This window comes from Rhinopithecus roxellana, chromosome 8, assembly GCF_007565055.1.
Source record: "Rhinopithecus roxellana isolate Shanxi Qingling chromosome 8, ASM756505v1, whole genome shotgun sequence".
In the NCBI taxonomy this organism is placed as follows: domain Eukaryota; kingdom Metazoa; phylum Chordata; class Mammalia; order Primates; family Cercopithecidae; genus Rhinopithecus; species Rhinopithecus roxellana.
This window is the reverse complement of record NC_044556.1, coordinates 7451316-7470426: the sequence shown is the minus strand read 5'-3', so window position 1 is coordinate 7470426 and position 19111 is coordinate 7451316. Positions and strand designations below refer to the sequence as shown.

Below are 19111 nucleotides of genomic sequence, written 5' to 3'. Positions count from 1 at the left end.
AGGCCAAGGCAGGCAGATCACCAGAGGTCTGGAGTTCAAGACCAACCTGGCCAACATGGTGAAACCCCGTCCCTATTAAGAGTACAAAAATTAGCCGGACATGGTGGCATGTGCCTGTAGTCCCAGCTACTTGGGAGGCTGAGGCAGGAGAATGGCTTGAACCTAGAAGGCAGAGGTTGCAGTGAGCTGAGATCACACCACTGCACTCTAGCCTGGGCGACAGAGCAAGACTCTATCTCAAAAAAATAAATAAAATAAAATAAAAACAAAAATTAGCTGGGCATGGTGGCACGGACCTGTAGTCCCAGCTACTCGGGAGACTGAGGCAGAAGAATCGCTTGAACCCAGGAGGCGGAAGTTGCAGTGAGCAGAGATTGGGCCACCGCACTCCAGCCTGGGAGACAGAACAAAACTGTCTCAATAAAAAAAGAAAAAAAAGCACGAAGGAAGACCGCCTGGCTCCTAGGGGATTAAGGACCCCAAGTCTGAGCTGCCTTCTGCAGGACAACTTGCGGGGACCTCCCGGCCGCCCTTCCTCAATCACGTCACACCAGCACAGACCGGTGAGGAGGGCGCCTTACCTTCCTTCATGTTTGCAAACCGCTCCTTCAGCTGGTGATCCACCTCAGGACCAAAGGCAAAATTATTCACAAATATAACACTGCAAAACAATACTCCAGTTCAGTGCCATGAAGGCTCGTCTCACGGGCACAGCCACCCGGCAGAGCCAACAACCGCTGCTGTCGGTGCCAGGCCCTGCCCACACCCGCCCGCCACCTCCAGGGCCAAGCCCACACAGCCACACACACACGGTGGGTTTCAGGTGCAGGGAAAAGGCAACTGTGGCCTCTTCTGAGTGGGGCCAAAAACAGAGGGGGCAGGCTTTGTGGCCAAGTCCCTTATCGTGAATCTTGGAGTCCAGTGATCTGGGAAGGTTCACAAGCAGCCCACACAATGCAGGAGGAGCAGCCGTGAAGGACCCACAGGCTGAGGGAAGAAGGCAGGTGGCCACAAACAGAAGCCCAGCACGGGGCTGGACTGCCACAGGGGCACCAAGCAGAGGCTCCCGCTCCACCGCCGCAGAGACCGCAAACAACAGGCCCCAGGTGAGGCGCCCTTGGCAGCGTTTCAGACACCCTGGCAAGGAGCGGGAAACCGGAGGCTCCCATGCAGGCCCCGCACAGCTTTCCCAGGCCACCATCCTCAAATGAGGGTCCTGGGGCCGCCTGTGTTTCCCCACTCAGGACTGACTTAGGGAGGCTAGACGTGAGGCTGGCTGAGCTCAGGTGGCCAAGGCGGCTGAGCGGCATGAGCCAGAAAGACCTGGGTAACTGGGTGTTCAGAGAAGCAAGCTCCATGATGCCACCTCCAAAGCTCCCGCCATCATGGGTGAGACACAGGAAAGGGAAAACAGGCTGAGGCCAGAGTGCAAGGCCCCACGGTCAGCAGGCAACCTGTGGGAGGAGCCCCTCCTGGTCAAGATCTGTACGCTGTGCCCAGAGCCAGAGCAGGCTGAGCCCAGGGCTGGGGCTACCCAACAAGGCAGCGAGGCTGGCAGCTCCTAGAGAGGAACTGCGAGAGCCTGCGCCAAGCCCAGATGTCAACGGGATGCCAGGAAATCTCTCGGCTTCTTTTTTTTTTTTTTTTTTTTTTTTTTTTGAGATGGAGTCTTGCTCTGTCGCCCAGGCTGGAGTGCAGTGGCCGGATCTTGGCTCACTGCAAGCTCCGCCTCCCGTGTTTACACCATTCTCCTGCCTCAGCCTCCCGAGTAGCTGGGACTACAGGCGCCCTGCCACCTTGCCCGGCTAGTTTTTTTTTTTTTTTTTAGTAGAGACAGGGTTTCGCCGTGTTAGCCAGGAATGGTCTCGATCTCCTGACCTCGTGATCCGCCCGTCTTGGCCTCCCAAAGTGCTGGGATTACAGGCTTGAGCCACCGCGCCTGGCCTCTCGGCTTCTTAAGAGTTTGTTACAAGACAGCAATCACAGCCTGACCGCTGCACGTCCCCCTGTGCTCCCACCACCACCCCATGGGATGGGGATACCACAGGGTCAGCACGATTCCCTCCAGATGGCAGAACACCCGCCAGTGGGCACAGTGCCCCAACCCAAATAGAAGTTCACACAGAAGAGCAAACCTAGGAACCTTTTGGGAAAAGAAACCCCCATTTTCTACTTGTACCCCAAACCCTGTCCATGGGGGACACTTAACCATAAGCCATGAGCACACCTGAGAGGAAGAAAAGCACAGGGAAGACAGCAGGAGCGAGGGGGCAGGGAGGACAAGGGGTGCGGGGAGGACAAGGGGCCCGGGGAAGAAGAGGAATGCAGAGAAGGAGGGGTGCGGGGAAGATGAGAGGTGCGGCGAGGACGAGGGACGCAGGGAGAACGAGGGACATGGAGAGGACGAGAAATGCAGGGAGAATGAGGAATGCAGGGAGGACGAGGTGCATGGGGAGGACGAGGAATGTGGGGAAGACGAGGAATGCAGGGAGGACAAGGGACGCGAGGACAAAGAATGCTGGGAGGACGAGGGGAGCAGGGAGGACAGCGGGACTGGGGGAGCAGGGCCCAGTCGGCTGCTGACCCCACCTCGCCGGCTGCTCTCACAAGAGCCTTGGGCCCCCAGGGTCCCTGGCAGACGCTGGAGCACCGTGGCCACACCCAGGCTGGGCAGTGGAGAGCACAGGGGCCCAGCCCAGCCACACAGAGCCGGTAGCCACCAGGACAAACACGTGGCGGTGGGGATGGACCTGGACAGTGCCCTGAGCTCCTGGGCCTGGGTGCGAGGCGGCGCGGAGGGGGCAAGCCCAGGCAGTGCCGAGATGGCTTGGGACCAGGAGGGGCCGCTCCCTCGAGCAGCCCTCATTGTGCACACTGTGTGGGTGCCAGCCACTCCAGGAGGGATGCACGGAGACAGGAAGACCCCCAGACCAAGCCTGAGCGGGGAGGAGGCCCAGGAACCCAGGCGAGAGGAGCCCACAATGTCCCAAAGTCAAGCGGCTAGGGCAGCAGGAACAGGCTCACTGCCAGCAGGGTCTGCAGGGGCTGACAGGGGCTCTACTGGGCACATCTGCTGGGCATGTCCCCTCTGCGCGCCCTCAGAAGGAGACCCAGGGTGAGGGAAAGGCGCCCTTCCTGTCCCCATCGGCCTCTTTCCTGACACAGCCAGCACAGGAGTGAGGGGCCGTTCCCGGACCCCAATGCCATGGCCACCGCCCGCCCGTGAGCGTATACCCCACATGCCCCGCACGCCCCATGCCGGCCATACCTCGTGTTGGCAATCCGCTCCCTCCACTCTTCTGAGAGGAAATCGCCTCTCTCCAACTGAAAAGAGAAAATAGGCATGAGTGGGGACCCCCAGCCTCCCTGGCAGCCCCAGCCCGCCCGGCCCCTGTGAAGAAAGAATGAAATGAGCACAGCTCCGCTTGCAGGGAAGGAGCAGGAGGAGGCCCAGGCCCCACCGGCTGCAGCCCTGGGAGCTGCAGGCAGAAGGGCAGGTGAGAGGGATGCGCAGAGAACAGGCAGGACCTCCTGAGAAGCCGGGACAGGTCCTCGTGCTCCAGCATCCACTTGGGGAGGCCAGGCCCAGCCAAGGGGACCACAGCCACACCAACACACACCTGCCAGCCATGCTGTAGTCTCCTAGAAATCTAAGCTCAAAATCAGGGGCTGCAGCCACTCCCAGGACCAGAAGTGGCCAGCAGGGGCGCCCCGAGGCGGGGCCTGCAGTCCCCACCATGCTGGGCTCCAGGCAGGGCCTGAGAGAGGCGGCGGGACGCTGGGGGGCACCCTCCACGGCAGGCAGCGACACTTGGCCAGACCGGGAAAGCCTAGCGCCGAGCTCTGTCCCTCCCTCACCAACCGCAAGAAACACGCACACAGCGAAGCTGAGCCACCAGTCCCTGGGGGTGTCCGCCCCTGTGCACTGCTGAGCTAAGAGCAGCGCTGTCCCCCAGCTCCACGCCACGCTCACAGCAAGGCCAGCTGCAGCCCGACGCCAGTCCACCTCCAGACCTCAAGACCAAGCACCGTCCAGGAGAAAACACCTCTTATTAACCTAGCTGCCCAACACAGTAGCATCTGGATAACTGAGACCCTGCCTTTCAAATCCTTCAAAACCACCACCGCCTCCATTCCCAGAGAAAGAAACACACCCACGCAAAAGCCCAACACAAATGCCTCCAAAAGCCAGCCCGACTCACCAGAGCCAAAAGGTAGAAGCAGACAAGCGTCCATGAGATGAGAGAGCAACACAGCGCAGCGAGGCCGCGCGCGGAAGCAGGGCCCCGCCAGGAGCAGGAGCCGGGCTCCAACCCAGGCCACAGCGCAGGTGCACCCTGAGGACGCCATGCTCAGTGAGAGACGACACCAGACACAAAAGGCCACGCGGTGTGTGATCCCATTTCTGTGAAATGTCCAGGACAGGCCCATCCACAGACAGGAAGGGGATCCATGCTGGGAGCTGGAGTAGTTGGGGGTCAGGGCACCTGAGTCACGGTCGAAGAAGCCCACACCTGCACCCCAAGGGCCGAGGAAGGACCCGCAACACTCCTTTCATAGCAGCCGCAGGCCCAGTGCCCACCGAGTGTCTCTCAGGATGGGGAGGGAGTCCCTGAGCAGAGAAGGTCCCACAAGCAAGCCGCTGCCCCAAGCAACAGGGTGGCCCACCTACCCAGCCCGAGAGAGACAGGGACACCCCCCCCCCGGCCTGGAGGACAGGGCCACCCGTCCACCCAGATGCAGGTCCAGAGGGCAGGGCCGCCCGCCCCGGCCAGGAGCAGCTCTATATCCTCTGCTCTCCAAGGCCAGGGGAAGTTCCCAGGAGGGGAGGAGATGGGATGGGAGGTGCACAGGCAGGCCATCCTGAGCCTCTGCAGGTGCTGGGCTGCCCCCACACCCATCTCCTCCCTCTCCACACCTGACAGACCCTGTGAACATCCCTCATTCCCCATGGACAAGCCACCCAGGAAATGACTCAAATCCCAAGTCCTGAGCAGCACTCAGCAGACCCGGGCTGGCATCGCAGGCCTGGGGCTGGGAACCCACTCTGGGGTCCCCCGCGCTCCATGACAGGGCAGGCTCTGGGGCCAAAGCTGTTCCTGCAAACACCATGGTTTATGCGCAACCCTGCTTCCCTCTGGAGTCTGGAATCCTGGCATCATAGGAACCGGGGGTCTGGGTCTCTGGGAGCCTCCCTGGTGACACCGCTTCAGGCAGGAGGACTTGAAGTCTCCCAAGCAGAGCACGGACAAAGCCACACAGAGCTGCTCCGAGGGTTTCCTCCAACATCAGAATGTAAGTTCCCATCAGAAAGGGCAAGGGACAGTTGGGTAGAAGCCTCTCTGACCACCCTCCGCAGCAGAGCTGGCTGGAAACGGGACAGATGCCAGAGGTGGAGGCTGGTACCAACACCTGCCTTCCCACCAGCAGGTTCCTTCCGACACGTGTTACCAATGCCCTGAGGAATGCCGTCCTTTCCCCGAAATCGTGCTACCAGACACATCCCAGGAGCCACTGGCCTGACCGTGAGCACCTAAACCCGCACGGAATTCAGACCACGAACACAGCCCCACGCCAGGAGCGCCTGCGCCATAGGAGACACCACACTGCTCGGCCGTGTTGTGGACCCAGGCCCTAGAAGCAGGGGGCTGACCCTGACGCGGACGAGATGAGGCAGAAGGGGGAGCAGTGCTGGGGCAGCCCCCGCACCTGACAGCCACCCTCTCCTGAGCAAGGCTCAGCCCAGCCAGACCACGCGGAGGAAAGCACCATGGCGCCCTCCTGGCTGTCACTGGAAACCACGGCGAGGGCTTCCATTCTCTGTGCTGAGATCTGTGTGGCTCTCCTGCCACAGCCAGGAACCCACGTGGGAACTTCCGGCCAGAGTGCAAGTGGACCCAGGGCCCAGGACACTGCACAGCTTCCACTGTGAGCAGGGCGTTCGGGAACAATCACCACAAGAAAGGGAAGGAGAGCTGGGCCCCCAGCCCTGGGTGCGCAAGTCCTGGTCAAAACCCAGCAGAACAGAAGCCGAGGGAGCACCACCCAGAGACCAAACCAGACAGGTGCAGCCGCAAGGAAGCACTGCAGACCACGGCTCCCACCGCGGCAGAAAACACCTCAGCAGCCCATCAGCCAGCAGAATCCCGCTTCGGATAAACAGGATCGCACGCCGACCAAGGGGGACACATTCAACACTGGAAACCCATCACAGCAACAGGGTGAGGAATGGAAACCACGGCACTGCGCTGACTAGAAGCAGCACCGAAAAAACGCGTGCCGCACACTCAGGACTGCGGGCTCGTCCTCCACCCGAGGGACAGCATCCACACAAGCCCACCACTAACACCGTGCTCCATGGCCAGGTGCTCAGCTGCCCACCAGGGCAGGGCAGGAAAGGGTAACCATCTTGCCCCCATGACTCACATCGCATGGGAAATGCCCGTGCCGGCCAGTACAAGAGGACGGGAAAAGGAGAGGAAAGGGACAGGGACTGCGAAGGCAAAGGCAAAGCTCCATGTCTGTAGGCGACACAAGTGTCAACGCAGAAAACCCCAAGGAGGCCGAGCGCGGTGGCTCACGCCTGTCATCCTAGCGCTTTGGGAGGCAGAGGCAATCGGATCATGAGGTCAGGAATTTGAGGTCAGCCTGACCAACATGGTGTAACCCTGTCCCTACTAAAATACAAAAATTAGCTGGGCGTGGTGGTGGCCGCCTGTCATCCCAGCTACTCGGGAGGCTGAGGCGGGAGAACCGCTTGAACCCAGGAGGCAGAGGTTGCAGTGAGCTGAGCTCGTGCCACTGCACTCCAGCCTGGGCAACATAGCGAGACTCTGATCTCAAAAAAAAAAAACAAAAAGGAAACCACAAGGAATCGATAAGAACTCCAGGAGCTCGTGTGCAGCAAGGCCTCGGGAGATGAGGGGAAGAAAAAGCATCAATGGCCTCCCCAGATGTTCACAGCACCAGGTGCCGGCCAGGACACGGGGCAACAGAAACTCCTGTTCACCGCTGGAGGTAACACGGATGGTGTAGACTCACTGCGAGGCAGTCTGGCAGTTTTTCCAGACGATCCAGCAATCGTGCTGCCTGGTGTCTACCCACAGGAGTGGAGCTCCTGCACCCACATAGAAACCTGCACGCGGACCTTTACTGCAGCTGTGCTCCTAACTGCCAAACTGTGGACGCAGCCGAGATGGCCTCAGCAGGCGAGTGGGTGAATTAACTGTGGCACATCCAGACAATGTACTACTATTCAGCAATAAAAAGAAATGGGCTGTCAAGCCTCAAAAAGACACGGGGGCAGCCGGGCACCCTCACGCCTGTAATCCCAGCACTTTAGCAGGTCAAGGCAGGAGGATCGCTTGAACACAGGAGTTTAAGCCAACCTGGCCAACACTGTGAAACCCCGTTGCTACAACTTGTGTGTGTGTGTGTGTGAGACAAAGTCTTGCTCTATCGCCCAGGCTTGAGTGCAGGAGTGCGATCTCAGCTCACTGTAGCCTCCGCCCCCTGGGTTCAAGTGATTCTCCTGCCTCAGCCCTTCAAGTAGCTGGGATTACAGGTGCGTACCACCACGCCCAGCCAGGTTTTGTATTTTTAGCAGAGATGGGGTTTCACCATGTTGGCCAGGCTGGTCTTGAACTCCTGAACTCAGGCGATCCACCCCTCAGTCTCAATCTGATCCATGCCTCAGTCTCCCAACGTGCTGGGATTACAGACATGAGCCACTGTGCCTTGCTCAAATTATTTTTTTAATTAGCCATGCGTGGTGGTGCACGCCTGCAGTCCCAGCCACTCAGGAGGCTGAGGTGGGAGGATCACTTGAGCCCAGGAGTTCACGGCTGCAATGAGCTATGATTGCACCACCACACTCCAGCCTGGAGAACAGAGCAACACCCTGCCTCTAAAAAACAACAACAGGCCGGGCGCGGTGGCTCAAGCCTGTAATCCCAGCACTTTGGGAGGCCGAGACGGGTGGATCACGAGGTCAGGAGATCGAGACCATCCTGGCTAACATGGTGAAACCCCGTCTCTACTAAAAAAATACAAAAAAAACTAGCCGGGCGAGGTGGCGGGCGCCTGTAGTCCCAGCTACTCGAGAGGCTGAGGCAGGAGAATGGCGTAAACCCGGGAGGCAGAGCTTGCAGTGAGCTGAGATCCGGCCACTGCACTCCAGCCTGGGCCACAGACCGAGACTCCGTCTCAAAACAACAACAACAACAACAACAACAACAACAACGAAAGTTTCCAGCCAGCAGCTCCCTCCCTGAGGATGCAAAGAAGGACACTGCCTGACTCAGGTGTCCCTGCCACTGCAGCCCATGTCAGGCCTCGCAGGGGAAGATGGCCATGCCTGGACCATGCATCTGTGTCACCACTCAGGTTCACCTGCTCAGACCACCACAGCCAGGACACCCAGGGCAGAACCAGCCGGCAAGGGATCGGGGCCCACCACCCTGACTCTGGCCTTCACCTGTGCTGTGGGATAGCGTGGAGAGGTCTGAGCTGGGGGCCAGGGATGCATGCTAGGCAGGATGCACGCCCACTCGTGGCAATGCCAGGAATGCCGAGGCCTCACAGCGATCTGAGGAAGGACCCGACTGACAGGCCCACAGAGGGCGCCTCGGCAGGGAGCTCCAGACAGACTGGCGGGCGGGCAGACAGCCCTGGCCACACCTCCACCCACCCTGCTGAGGAGACAGTGAGGGGCAGGTACCGCCTAGGAGGGGACGGGAACTGTACGCCACCTGTGTCCCTCATTGGTTCCTCTGAACTGTGAGAGTCGACTGACAATAGGACCCCTGAACATCTTGTTTCTGTTGCTTCTCAAACGTGCAGATTCCACCCAGGAACTGTGTTGCCGCAGGCACCTGGGATCACGAGTTGGCCTTGCCATGTTCCGTCCTGAGCTGCTCTGCTGGGCAGCTTAGCGACTCTTGAGCCATCGTCCTCCCAAGGTGGTGACCTGGCGACCGCCCTGCCCAGCACTCCGTCCGCCTTGTCAGGGAGGCCTCTCAGGACTCAAGGGGCTGCGGGCTGTACTCCAGGGGCTCCAAGTCTAGAACAGGAAGCACCCACCTTCCTGCACCCCAGACCCCAAGCCACCCTCCAATCCACATCACAGGAGCAGCTGCGCCAGCACCGAGCCCACACCCCACGGGGGCGGGGAGGGGATGGAGTCCGCAGGTCTGAGACGTTGCTGGGAGGCAGAGCCGATGGGCCCCAAGCGCCGTCAGACTCCACCACAGGTGAGTGCCTGGGCAGCTGGGACTGGGAGGAGGACAGCACAGGTCAAGGAAGGACCCAGCTCTGCAGGCCTGTGTGTGGACCAGGGTGGAGCCTGGTGTCTAAGGACTTAGCACGGGGTGGGAAGGAGTCCGGGGAGGATGCAGGAGCGGCAGCTACTCCTGAAAGCTGTGGCCCAGTAATCACCTGACCTGGGTCAGGAAAACCGTCCTTCCTGCTCCCTAAAGAGCATCCCCTTCCCACGCCCACTCCCATCCCACTGCCACTCAGCCTTCGAGGGGAGTGTACACCCCACAGGGACAGCCACATGCGGCGCCATCCACACGCAGCGCCATCCACAGGGTACATGGGAGGAGCACTTCAGACCGCATCACGACAGGGCGGGAGAGAACACTGCCCACCCCGAGGTTGCCGGCTTGTCATGAAGAACACGGCGCTGAGGACCAGGAACCCGTCCAAACAAGGCTGTCCCCGGTGAGGGATGACACCCCACGGACGCTGCAGCCAGCCCAGAACCCAGCCTGTCCCACAGGCCTCCGTTCCGTGGAGCCCCGAGCCCGTTCCCTGAACTGCCTCTGTGCACCGCACGCTGCCGAGGAACAGAAGCCATGTCACAGAGGATGGGAGGGACAGTGCCAACAGAGGCACCTGCTGCGGGCTCAGAGGCCACGCCCAGGCAGCCCTATGAGAACCAGAGGGGACTCCAGGGGGCATGCCATGTGCCAAAAGCCATGTGCCAACATTGGCAAGAAAGGAGGGGCTAAGAGGAGGGTGGGAGCGGGGATGGGGCCGGCGATGGGAGCCAGGGCGGAGCGATGGCACTCACTGTGTATTCTGCATGCTTTTTTCCATACCATTTCATCCACTTCCTGAACTCGCGGTCCATGGTCTGGAAGGAAAGAAACCAAACGCCCATTACAAACTCTCAGGGCAGCGGGGCCTCAATGCGCCCGCCTGGGCAGGCCACCCAAAACACCCCACTTCTCAGAGGGCTGTGCCATGAGGTGGAGCTGAGCACCTCCCGCCTCGCTTGTGGCACGTGCTGTGAAACAGGCTCAGAGACGCCCCCGCAGCGCTTGGGCAGGCCTGGAGGGCCGGCCTGTGATGGGCCATGAGGGCATGCGGGCACCCTATTCACAGGCACACCCTGCAGGCAGCTAAGACGTCTTGGGCCTGGAAAGAACGCCGCCCAGACTCGGAAGTCCCACAGCAGTGGGGTGGAGGCACCCAGGGCATCACTTTCTCTGATGGTCCCCTGCCTCCAACACACCCCGGCCCCCAGACCTGCTCACCTCCGCATACTTGGCCGGGATGTCTGCTTTCTCGACGCCATAGTGATGTTTGCAGTTGGTGGCAGCGGCAACCTGGAGCACGACCTGGCCCACACCTGTGATCAGAGAGATCCATCAGATACCACACAGCGTTCAGATGCCACCCGGGAGGCCATGCCAGCCTCGGAGACAGAGGCCACAAGGATGCAGCCATGAAGACCCACAGGGGAGGCCACAAGTCTCCACACATATCCGATGCTCCAAGGTCACTCAGGGTGAGACCAGGCCCCCAGTGGAGCCCCCACGAGGGGACGATCATCACAACGTGTCATCCATGGACATCACTTGGTGGCCCCCGAAACCAGAATTCATTTTGAGTCTAAAGTCCCTATGTGGTGTTCACTGTTCAGACAGGGCTGCCCAAGACTTGGCAGGTCTGGAAAGGCTCCCGTCCACCTCAAATTATCCCCGCGTCACCACCACACAGACACGCAGCAACCTGGCTGATGAAATCTCACCGCACCCCAGGAAGGCTCATGAGCAGGACTGGACTGAGACTCGATGTGGGGTGGGAGAGGCAGTAAGGAGCCCCTGCAGTCAGGACAGTCTCCCAGCCGCCGCGGTTTCACAGCATCAGCACACAACCCAGCAACCCCCAGCTCTAAGGGAGAAGGAGGGAACGGGGGCTGCAGATGTGCCAGCGTCAGGAGGGCGGAGGCAGCAGCACACACTGGGGGTGTCAAGCCGCCTCTCCTCCGGTTAGGCAGCTCTGCGCTCCGGGGAATGAACCACGGCGCAACCACAGCAGGCACAGACTGCCACCACCACACCAGCGGGAAGAGAAGCACACAGGGACAGGGGCCCAGAGCCGGGCCAGCAAGTGCTAGGCCGTCACCTAAAACATATAAGCCTTTTTAATTTTTTGTTTTTGAGACAGGGTCTGATTCTGTCGCCTAGGCTGGACTGTAAGTGGTGAGATCCTGGCTCACTGCAGCCTCAATCTCTTGGGCTCAAGCAATCCTCCCACCTCAGCCACCCAAAGCACTGGGATTACAGGCAGGAGCCACTGATCCCAGCCAGATATGCCTTTTTTTTTTTTGAGACGGAGTCTCACTCTGTCACCCAGGCCAGAGTACAATGATGTGATCTCAGCTCACCACAACCTCCGCCTCCAAAGTTCAAGCAATTCTCCTGCCTCAGCCTCCTGAGTAGCTGGGATTACAGGCATGTGCCACCACACCCAGCTAATTTTTGTACTTTGAGTAGAGAAGAGGTTTCATCATGTTGGCCAGGCTGGTCTCGAACTCCTGACCTCAGGAGCTCAGCTCCGCCCGCCTTGGCCTCCCATAGTGCTGGGATTACAGGCGTGAGCCACCACACCCAGCCAATATACATTCTTTTTATTGCATTTTTAAAATTTGGAAATAAATTTAAATAAGTAAACAGAGATGGGGTCTTGCTATGCTGACCAGCCTGGTCTTGAACTCCTGGCCTCAAGCAATCCTCCCATTTCAGCCTTCCAAGCGCTAAGATGACAGGCGTGAGCCGCCACACCTGGTCTGTGCAAAGTCCTCTTGGTCCCTGCCCTCGGGGCCCCTCCCCCACATCAAAGCCAGGACTGTGGAGTGGGGCAGATGTGGGGCTCGCACGCCTGCAGGCACAAGGTTCACATGTCCATCGAGGTCCAAGAAGCCCAGAGACAGTGTACACACTGTGGAGAAGGGGCCTCCGCCGTCTGACCCTTGTCGGCTGGTGGCCCCGTCAGCCCTGCCTGGATGGGGTGGTCCCATCAAGAACAAGTCAGGCTGATGAGGTTGTTCCTGAGCGGACCGCTCATCTATGCCTCGGCCAGGCCACGCCGGGGCTGAAGAGCCAGGCCGTGCCGGGGCTCAAGACAGGGCCGGGAACCTACACCTGGGGCCTGGTCTCAAGGGGCCCTGACCGTGGTTGAGAGGAGATGACACCTCCCAAGCAGAGCCTGTCGCCTGTCAGACTCTGAGTGCAGGGAGAGGCTGAAAGAATGCCAGCAGGTGGGAGGTGGTCTGTGGGGACTCACCGAGGCCACCCTGAGCCCCAACCTGGGAGGGGCAGGGCATGGCCCAGACGCAGGGGTACTGAGGGAGGCTGGGGATGCAGGGAAGGCGAGAGGGCCTCCATGAGCCCAGGGACCTGGGGTTTTCCTCTGCATGGGACCTTTCCAGCCTCTGCAAAGGGAGCAGATGTGCCCAGAGAAGGACCGCAGTAGGCTGTAGTGTGGGTGGGGACTGGGCTGGGGCCCATGCTAGCGAGTGGCAGCTTCTGGGAGTGAGCAACAGAGGGGCACAGGTCTAGCTCCCCAGCTGGTGGGAAGCAGGGGAAAAGCAGAGTCTCTGGGCACCTGGAAGGATGGGCCTGGTCTGGAACAACTGGGTTCCTGCGATTTCTCCCCTCTGGGTAGAGCCCCGGGCTCTGGGGAAGGTCAGGGCTGGGGAAAGGAACGGACCCACAACGGGACAGAAGGGCCGGGAAAAGGAAGCGCCCTCCACGCCAACATCGCGAGTCCCGTTAAACTCTTCTCCAAGCAGGTGTGGGTCAGGCACAGAGCGTGTGGCCTGGAAGTGCACAGCAGCCGGGCGTGGCGGACGACACTCACCGCTCCCCAAGTCCACAAACAGGTCGTCGTCGGTCATCTTGATCTCGTCGATCATTTGGGCCACCAGGTCGAAGGAGGTCTCCCCGTACACCTCCGGGGAGAAGGGCTCGTAGTTGTTGAGCTTCTCGGGGTCAGTCACCGAGTGGTTGTAGACCTGCTGCAGGATATGGCGCAGGAGCCCGGTGGACGGCCGCGTGTTCAGCTTCATGGGCTGCGTGGTGCCCTTCCACTGCAGACGGAGGGTGGCCTGGCCATGTCACATAAACTGTACGGCTACAGGCTGCCCAGCCCCTCCACCCCTGAGACCTAGGCCCTTTCCCAGCAGAAGCAGGGAGCCGGCTGCAGGGCCTCTCGTCCCCCTGTGGGGTGGCCGCCAGGTTCCCAGGTTGGTTTCCAACCCAGCCCCATTTCCTACAAGCAGCAAAGCAGCATCCCCAGAGACAAGCCCCATCTCAGAGGGGTCCCAGGAGGCTCCTCCTCCCACCACAGGCCTCTCTCCTCACCGGCAAGACCACCGAGACCACCATCCCTCCTCTGGGCCGAGGTGGCAGGGTGGGGGCGCTGATACCAAGGGACCCCCATCAGGTGCCCCGAGCCCCAGTGAAAGCCTTGAGACTACCACACCTCATCTGACTCAACCACCTGGAACCCCGCCTTCCTTCCCACCGCCTGCAGCAGGCTGAGGTGGTCCCCTCTCGCCCCGGCCAGCTCAGTTCTCAGGGCCCTCAGAGCTGCATGCACGTGGTGAGGGGAAGCCAGGGCAGGGTGGCAGGCTCATGGGGTGGCGCAGCCCAGCCCCACTCAGGAGGGCTGAGTGAGCCCATGCCGCCCCCAGCAGGACTCCCTCCACAGCAAGACCTTCAAGAAAGAGCTTCCCTGCCCTCATGCCCCAGGGGCCCCCGGCGCCTTCTAGAACATGGGAAGCAGCACGGTCCCCTCCCTGCTACACCCCAGCTCGCTGTGTCCCCCGTCCTGTGTGAGGAAAGCCTCACGAGACACGGCAGGACCGGGGTGCCCAAGGGTGCAGCCCAGGCCAGCATCCAGCCTGATGAAGGCAGGCGGTTGTGGGGGAGGTACAAGGGGAAGGCCAGTATTCACACAGCCTGGGGAGGACAGGGACCCACCTCTGCTGGGGCCCGCGGGCACACACCCAGGGTTGCAGAGGCATGTGCAGACACCACAACCCTCAGGGCCCTGCCTCAGCACACAAACCACGGACAGCTCTGCGTTGGCACATGGCCACAGCACGCAGTGGCATGACCCACGAGGACAGAGCCCAGCCTCAGCAGACCCCACACTACTCATCCACAGACCATGGTCCCCCCATGCTACACGTTCCAATCCCTGGGGGCTCTAAGGGAAGCCCTGTGCCACAAGGTGGTGACGTAAGGGCTCTGGGAGCCTAGCACTACTACTGACCGCCTGGGCAGGGCAAGCCACCTACCAGCTGGTGGATGCTATCGATGGCGCGGTTGTACTTGTCGCAGAGCCTCTGCATGCTCTCGAAGCTGAAAAAGGCAAGGGAAGGCCCTGGTCACACGGGCCAGAGCGAGCCGCATGCATAGGAGGGGACAGCACACGGACAGGGCAGGCTCCAGGGTGTGGTCTCTGCCTGGACAGCCACTAGCCAGCTGGCCAAGACCCCTCTGGCAGAAGCCTCACTTTCCACCCTGATGGAGATTTCAGGTTTGACGCACAGGCGAGGAGGCCGGCCGAGAGTCCGGTGCAGGAAAGCACTGAGCCCTGAGGCAGTCTAGACCTGCCCAGGTTCCCCACACAAAGCCGAGGTCCAGGTGTGCTGGAGGCGTGAGGAGAGAAAGAGGGCTCGAGGGGGACTGAGGCCGGCCCAACAGCAGGGACCCCTGGGGCAGGCCAAGAGGGTCTTCCTTGCCCTGGCTGGGGACAGCCACCATCGCCAGAGGTAGGTGAATGGCTGGGGTCCCAGGGATCACTGGGCCTCTGACTGGGCAGGTGCAGGAGGAGGGAGCACTGCAGAAGGAGGGTGCCCCACCCACGCCCACACTGCTCTGTGCACGTGTCCTTCAAAAGCTCCGACTCACTCACACGTCCGCAGTGTGTCACGTCAGACGTGGCACAGCAAGGTCCACCGTGAGACTCAGTCCCCCGGCAGCAGCTCTGCCCCGCTCAGCCCTAGCCACAGGGCCGTCCTTCATTACCTAACTGCCTGCGCCCAACAGCATCCAGGGCAGGGCCAACCGGGCAGCAGGGGCCACCTGTGCTCCAGGGAGCGCCCACGGTCTGTGGGGCATGTGAGCCACAAGAAACACAGGCCACGCCCAGGCCCAGGCTCAGAGGGGCTTCCAGGGTGGGGGCAGGCCTGCTGCAGGGTCTGCCTGGCCTCATCTGTCCAGTCTCGACCTGGGATAACTTGCTCATCTTCCAAGCCTGTTGGACGCACTGGCAAAATGTGGACGACAGCATCTGTTCCACCACTTCAGGTGTCCAGAGCAGACCAAGAGACAGGAGGAGGAGGGGTAACCTCACTGTCACACACAGTGGCTCTCACCGGGGACCCCAGGAACATGGCGAGGCAAGCAACAGATGGAGACAGGGACCCTGCTCGGCACCCTGCAGTGCCCAGGACAGCCCCCGCCAGAGAACAATCCAGTCCCCAGCACCGAGGGGACCTGCACCTGTGCAGGGGGCGGGGCGCGGCTGGGACTTTCCTCCGCCTCCTTCCTCCGCCGCCTCCACGTGCACGCAGGCAGCTTCCTCCCAAGGGCAACCCCAAGAGCCTGGCAGATGCTCCGAGACGTGGCTGCGCAATCAGACCCCTGCTCCCGCCCCAGCCCCAGCCTCATGCTCTTCCTGCCTCGCCCGGGCAGCCCTGAGTTCACCTGGGCAGTGTGTGCCCCAGGTTCACACTTTCCGTTCCTCATAGGAAAACCTGTGCTCCAAAGGCCAGGTTCACGCTTTCCTTAAGCAGCAGCTGCAGGGGATAAAGCAAGAGAACTTAAGAGCAGCAAACACTAAGAACAAAAGCCAGCTGACAGCCCCGGGAGCACAGCCACACAGAACCTGGATCACCCGGAGGACGAAGGACACAGGGGCGGAGGTAGCCCAGCTGGTGTGAAGGGCCAGCAGGCACCGTGTGGGCCTCGGTCCATGAGCAGCATCTGGCCAGGGCCGGATGATCCAACAGAGCCAGCCTGCTGCCTCCCGCCTTCCCCACAGCTCCGGGGAGCAGTGCTGGCCCTTCCTGTGTTTTCACTTCTACACGCCGCCTTCAACCCTGACAACCAGACCCTCCCAAAATCATCTCTGCATACTCCCGGGAAGAGACCCTTCCCTGGCAGGATGTGCAAATGCAGGTGCTCAGAGGAGCTGGGCTGTCCTTGGCCTGAAGCCCTGATGGCTCGGTCCCTCGGGTGGTCCTCCCAGCTCCAACGATTACCCCCTGCCCAGCCTGTCCCTGACGTCCTTCCAGCCTTGGCTAAGCCCATCCCACGCGAAGGGGAAGGACGCCACACACCCACGTGCAGGGGCGCCGTGAGCACAGCGTCTGACACGCTCGCTGCTCAGAGCCAAGGCAGACGCTGGCCACACACAAGTGAGGCACCATAAGCGCCCCAGGTTAATATGAAACGGCTCAGCCCAACAACACCCACCCACACGAGGGGCCTCCGGTTCCTCATAAAGCTCCTGATCACTGGGAACTTCTAGGTGATGGGAGCATCTTTTGTGTAGGTCCAAGCTGCAGTAAGAAGCTTAGCGAGAGATGGAGGCAATCATCAAGCAAGTCTCCAAGAAGCCTCCGTGAAAACCCGAAAGCACAGGGTGCAAAGAGCTTTGGGGTGAGTGCACCCCAACTCCACGGAGACATAGCTCTGTGCAGGGCCCTGCAGGCCCCTCCCTGTGGACCCTGCCATGCGGCTGTTTATCTGCACGCTGCATCACACCCTTTATACTAAACCAGGGAAGGCCCAGCACACCATCACGCCTGATGAGGGATGGCGAGAGGCCCGGACTTGCGGAGCAGGTGGTGTGAAATCCACGGCAGCGGGTCGGCATGGAGGACCCTGCCAGCAACGAGCTTGTCTGCTTGTGGGGTACCAGGGTGCTGACCAGGGAATGGGCAGGGCTTAAGGGAGGGGCACAGGATCTCGAGGCTTACTGAGGCTGAGACCGCTGACCACAGACACAGGAGCCCCTCCCACACGCCCCCGAGGCCGGAGAGCCAGGTCAAGTGCAGCCATGTGCTCAGCCTGGGAGGGCGCCAGGGCCCTCTAGGCTTGACTCTCTGTGGAGAGGGGCTCACCTAAGCTCACAACAGCATAGCCCTTGACGGAGGACTACTCTGTTGATTTCAGACTCCCAAGAGCTGAAAAAGGCGTCAGCCTGGAATGTCTTCCTTCTCAAAGAAAAACAAAACACTTCCAAGCAAGCATTCCAGAGACAGCCCTGCCCCTCTCCACCCACAAGACCCTCCTCCAAGACCCAGAAGCTGCCAGGGCAAAACTGCTAACAGCCACAGGGCTGGAGACAGAGGGACTAACTAAACCCAACTGAGATCTAAGCAGAGCTGCCAAGGAGCCTAAAGTCGCCCAGGCCCTCCCAGCAGCCTCAGGCAGGAACTCGGACTTCTGGCCTGTCAGCCGCCCGCTATAAAAAGAGCCATCACTAGCGCAGGCTGACTCCACACATGCCAATCCCACTTTCCACAACCGGAGTTTCCAATTCTGTCCAGCCTCTGACAGCCTTTGCCAAGAGTTGATAAACATTTCCTACCAAAATAACTTTATGGTGGCCACGGCCAACTCTAAAAGGAAATTTCAGATCAGCTCGCACCATCTAAGAAGAGCTAATTATAGGATGCGTCCTCCTGTCCTCCCCAAGAGCCAAGTCTGTCCTCAGAGCGGAGTGGCTGGGCAGGACTCTGCTTACCTTTTGGTGTCATAGTCAATTAAAACGTAATTCTCCATAGCGAGCTTGAGATCCGGGATTTCTTCACACACCCATCTGAAACACAGCAGCAGAAACGATCAGGAGGGGTTTGGTTTTTTTGGTTTTGTTTTTTGTCTTTTTGTTTGTTTGTTCGTTTTTGTGACAGAGTCTCGCTCTGTCACCCAGGCTGGAGTGCACTGTTGTGATTTTGGTTCACTGCAACCTCCACCTCCCGGGTTCAAGTGATTCTCCTGCCTCAGCCTCCCGAGTAGCTGGAATTACAGGCACCCGGCACCACGCCCAGCTAATTTTTGTATTTTTATTAGAGACGGGGTTAGGCCATGTTGGCCAGGCTGGTCTCCAACTCCTGATCTGAAGCAATCCTGCCCACCTCAGCCTCCCACAGCGCTGGGATTACAGGCGTGAAAATCTTGAGCATTACCAGCATGTTCTTAAACACTGCATCCTCTCCAACAGAAAACAAACATCCCTACCACTCCACTCAGAGTGGAGAGAGAAGGGAGGCGTGACTTCAAAACTAAGGCTATGATGTGCACCATGAAGCTGTTACTGAAGCACACTGATTTCACATGGCTTCCAGGCCACATACCGGTGGCTCTGGGGAGCTAAGTGAACGCACCCGCTACAGGGCTGGTCTAGGGACCCACTGGCCACATCAGAGCTCAAAAAGCAACCGATCGACTAGAAACTAAAGTCAACTGGTGCCAGGTGTGGTGGCTCATGCCTGTAACCTCAGCACTTTGGGAGGCCAAGGTGGGTAGATCACGAGGTCAGGAGTTTGAGACCAGCCTGACCAACATGAAGAAACTCCATCTCCACTAAATATACAAAATTAGCCAGGCATGCTGTTGCATGCCTGTAATCTCAGCTACTCAGGAGGCTGAGGCAAGAGAATCGCTTGAACCTGGGAGGTGGAGGTTGCAGTGAGCTGAGATCGCGCCACCGCACTCCAGCCTGGGCACCAAAAGCAAAACCTCCATCTCAAAAATAAATAAATAAATAAAATAAAGCCAACTGGAATTTGAAGATTTAA

The 19111-nt window shown here is 59.9% G+C and overlaps 1 protein-coding gene across 2 annotated transcripts in view; it reads right to left on the bottom strand.

Annotated features, from left to right (window-relative positions):
- DOT1L (DOT1 like histone lysine methyltransferase) overlaps positions 1 to 19111 on the bottom strand; it is a 70416-nt gene that overhangs the window by 28232 nt on the left and 23073 nt on the right. For both annotated transcript variants that reach the window (XM_030935654.1, XM_010374862.2), the window contains exons 3-9: positions 18058 to 18132; positions 14597 to 14660; positions 13153 to 13381; positions 10542 to 10636; positions 10076 to 10138; positions 3269 to 3324; positions 582 to 661 (exon numbers count right to left, since the gene is read on the bottom strand). In XM_030935654.1, coding sequence (XP_030791514.1) covers positions 582 to 661; positions 3269 to 3324; positions 10076 to 10138; positions 10542 to 10636; positions 13153 to 13381; positions 14597 to 14660; positions 18058 to 18132 — 662 coding nt within the window. The remainder of the gene's footprint in view (positions 1 to 581; positions 662 to 3268; positions 3325 to 10075; positions 10139 to 10541; positions 10637 to 13152; positions 13382 to 14596; positions 14661 to 18057; positions 18133 to 19111) is intronic.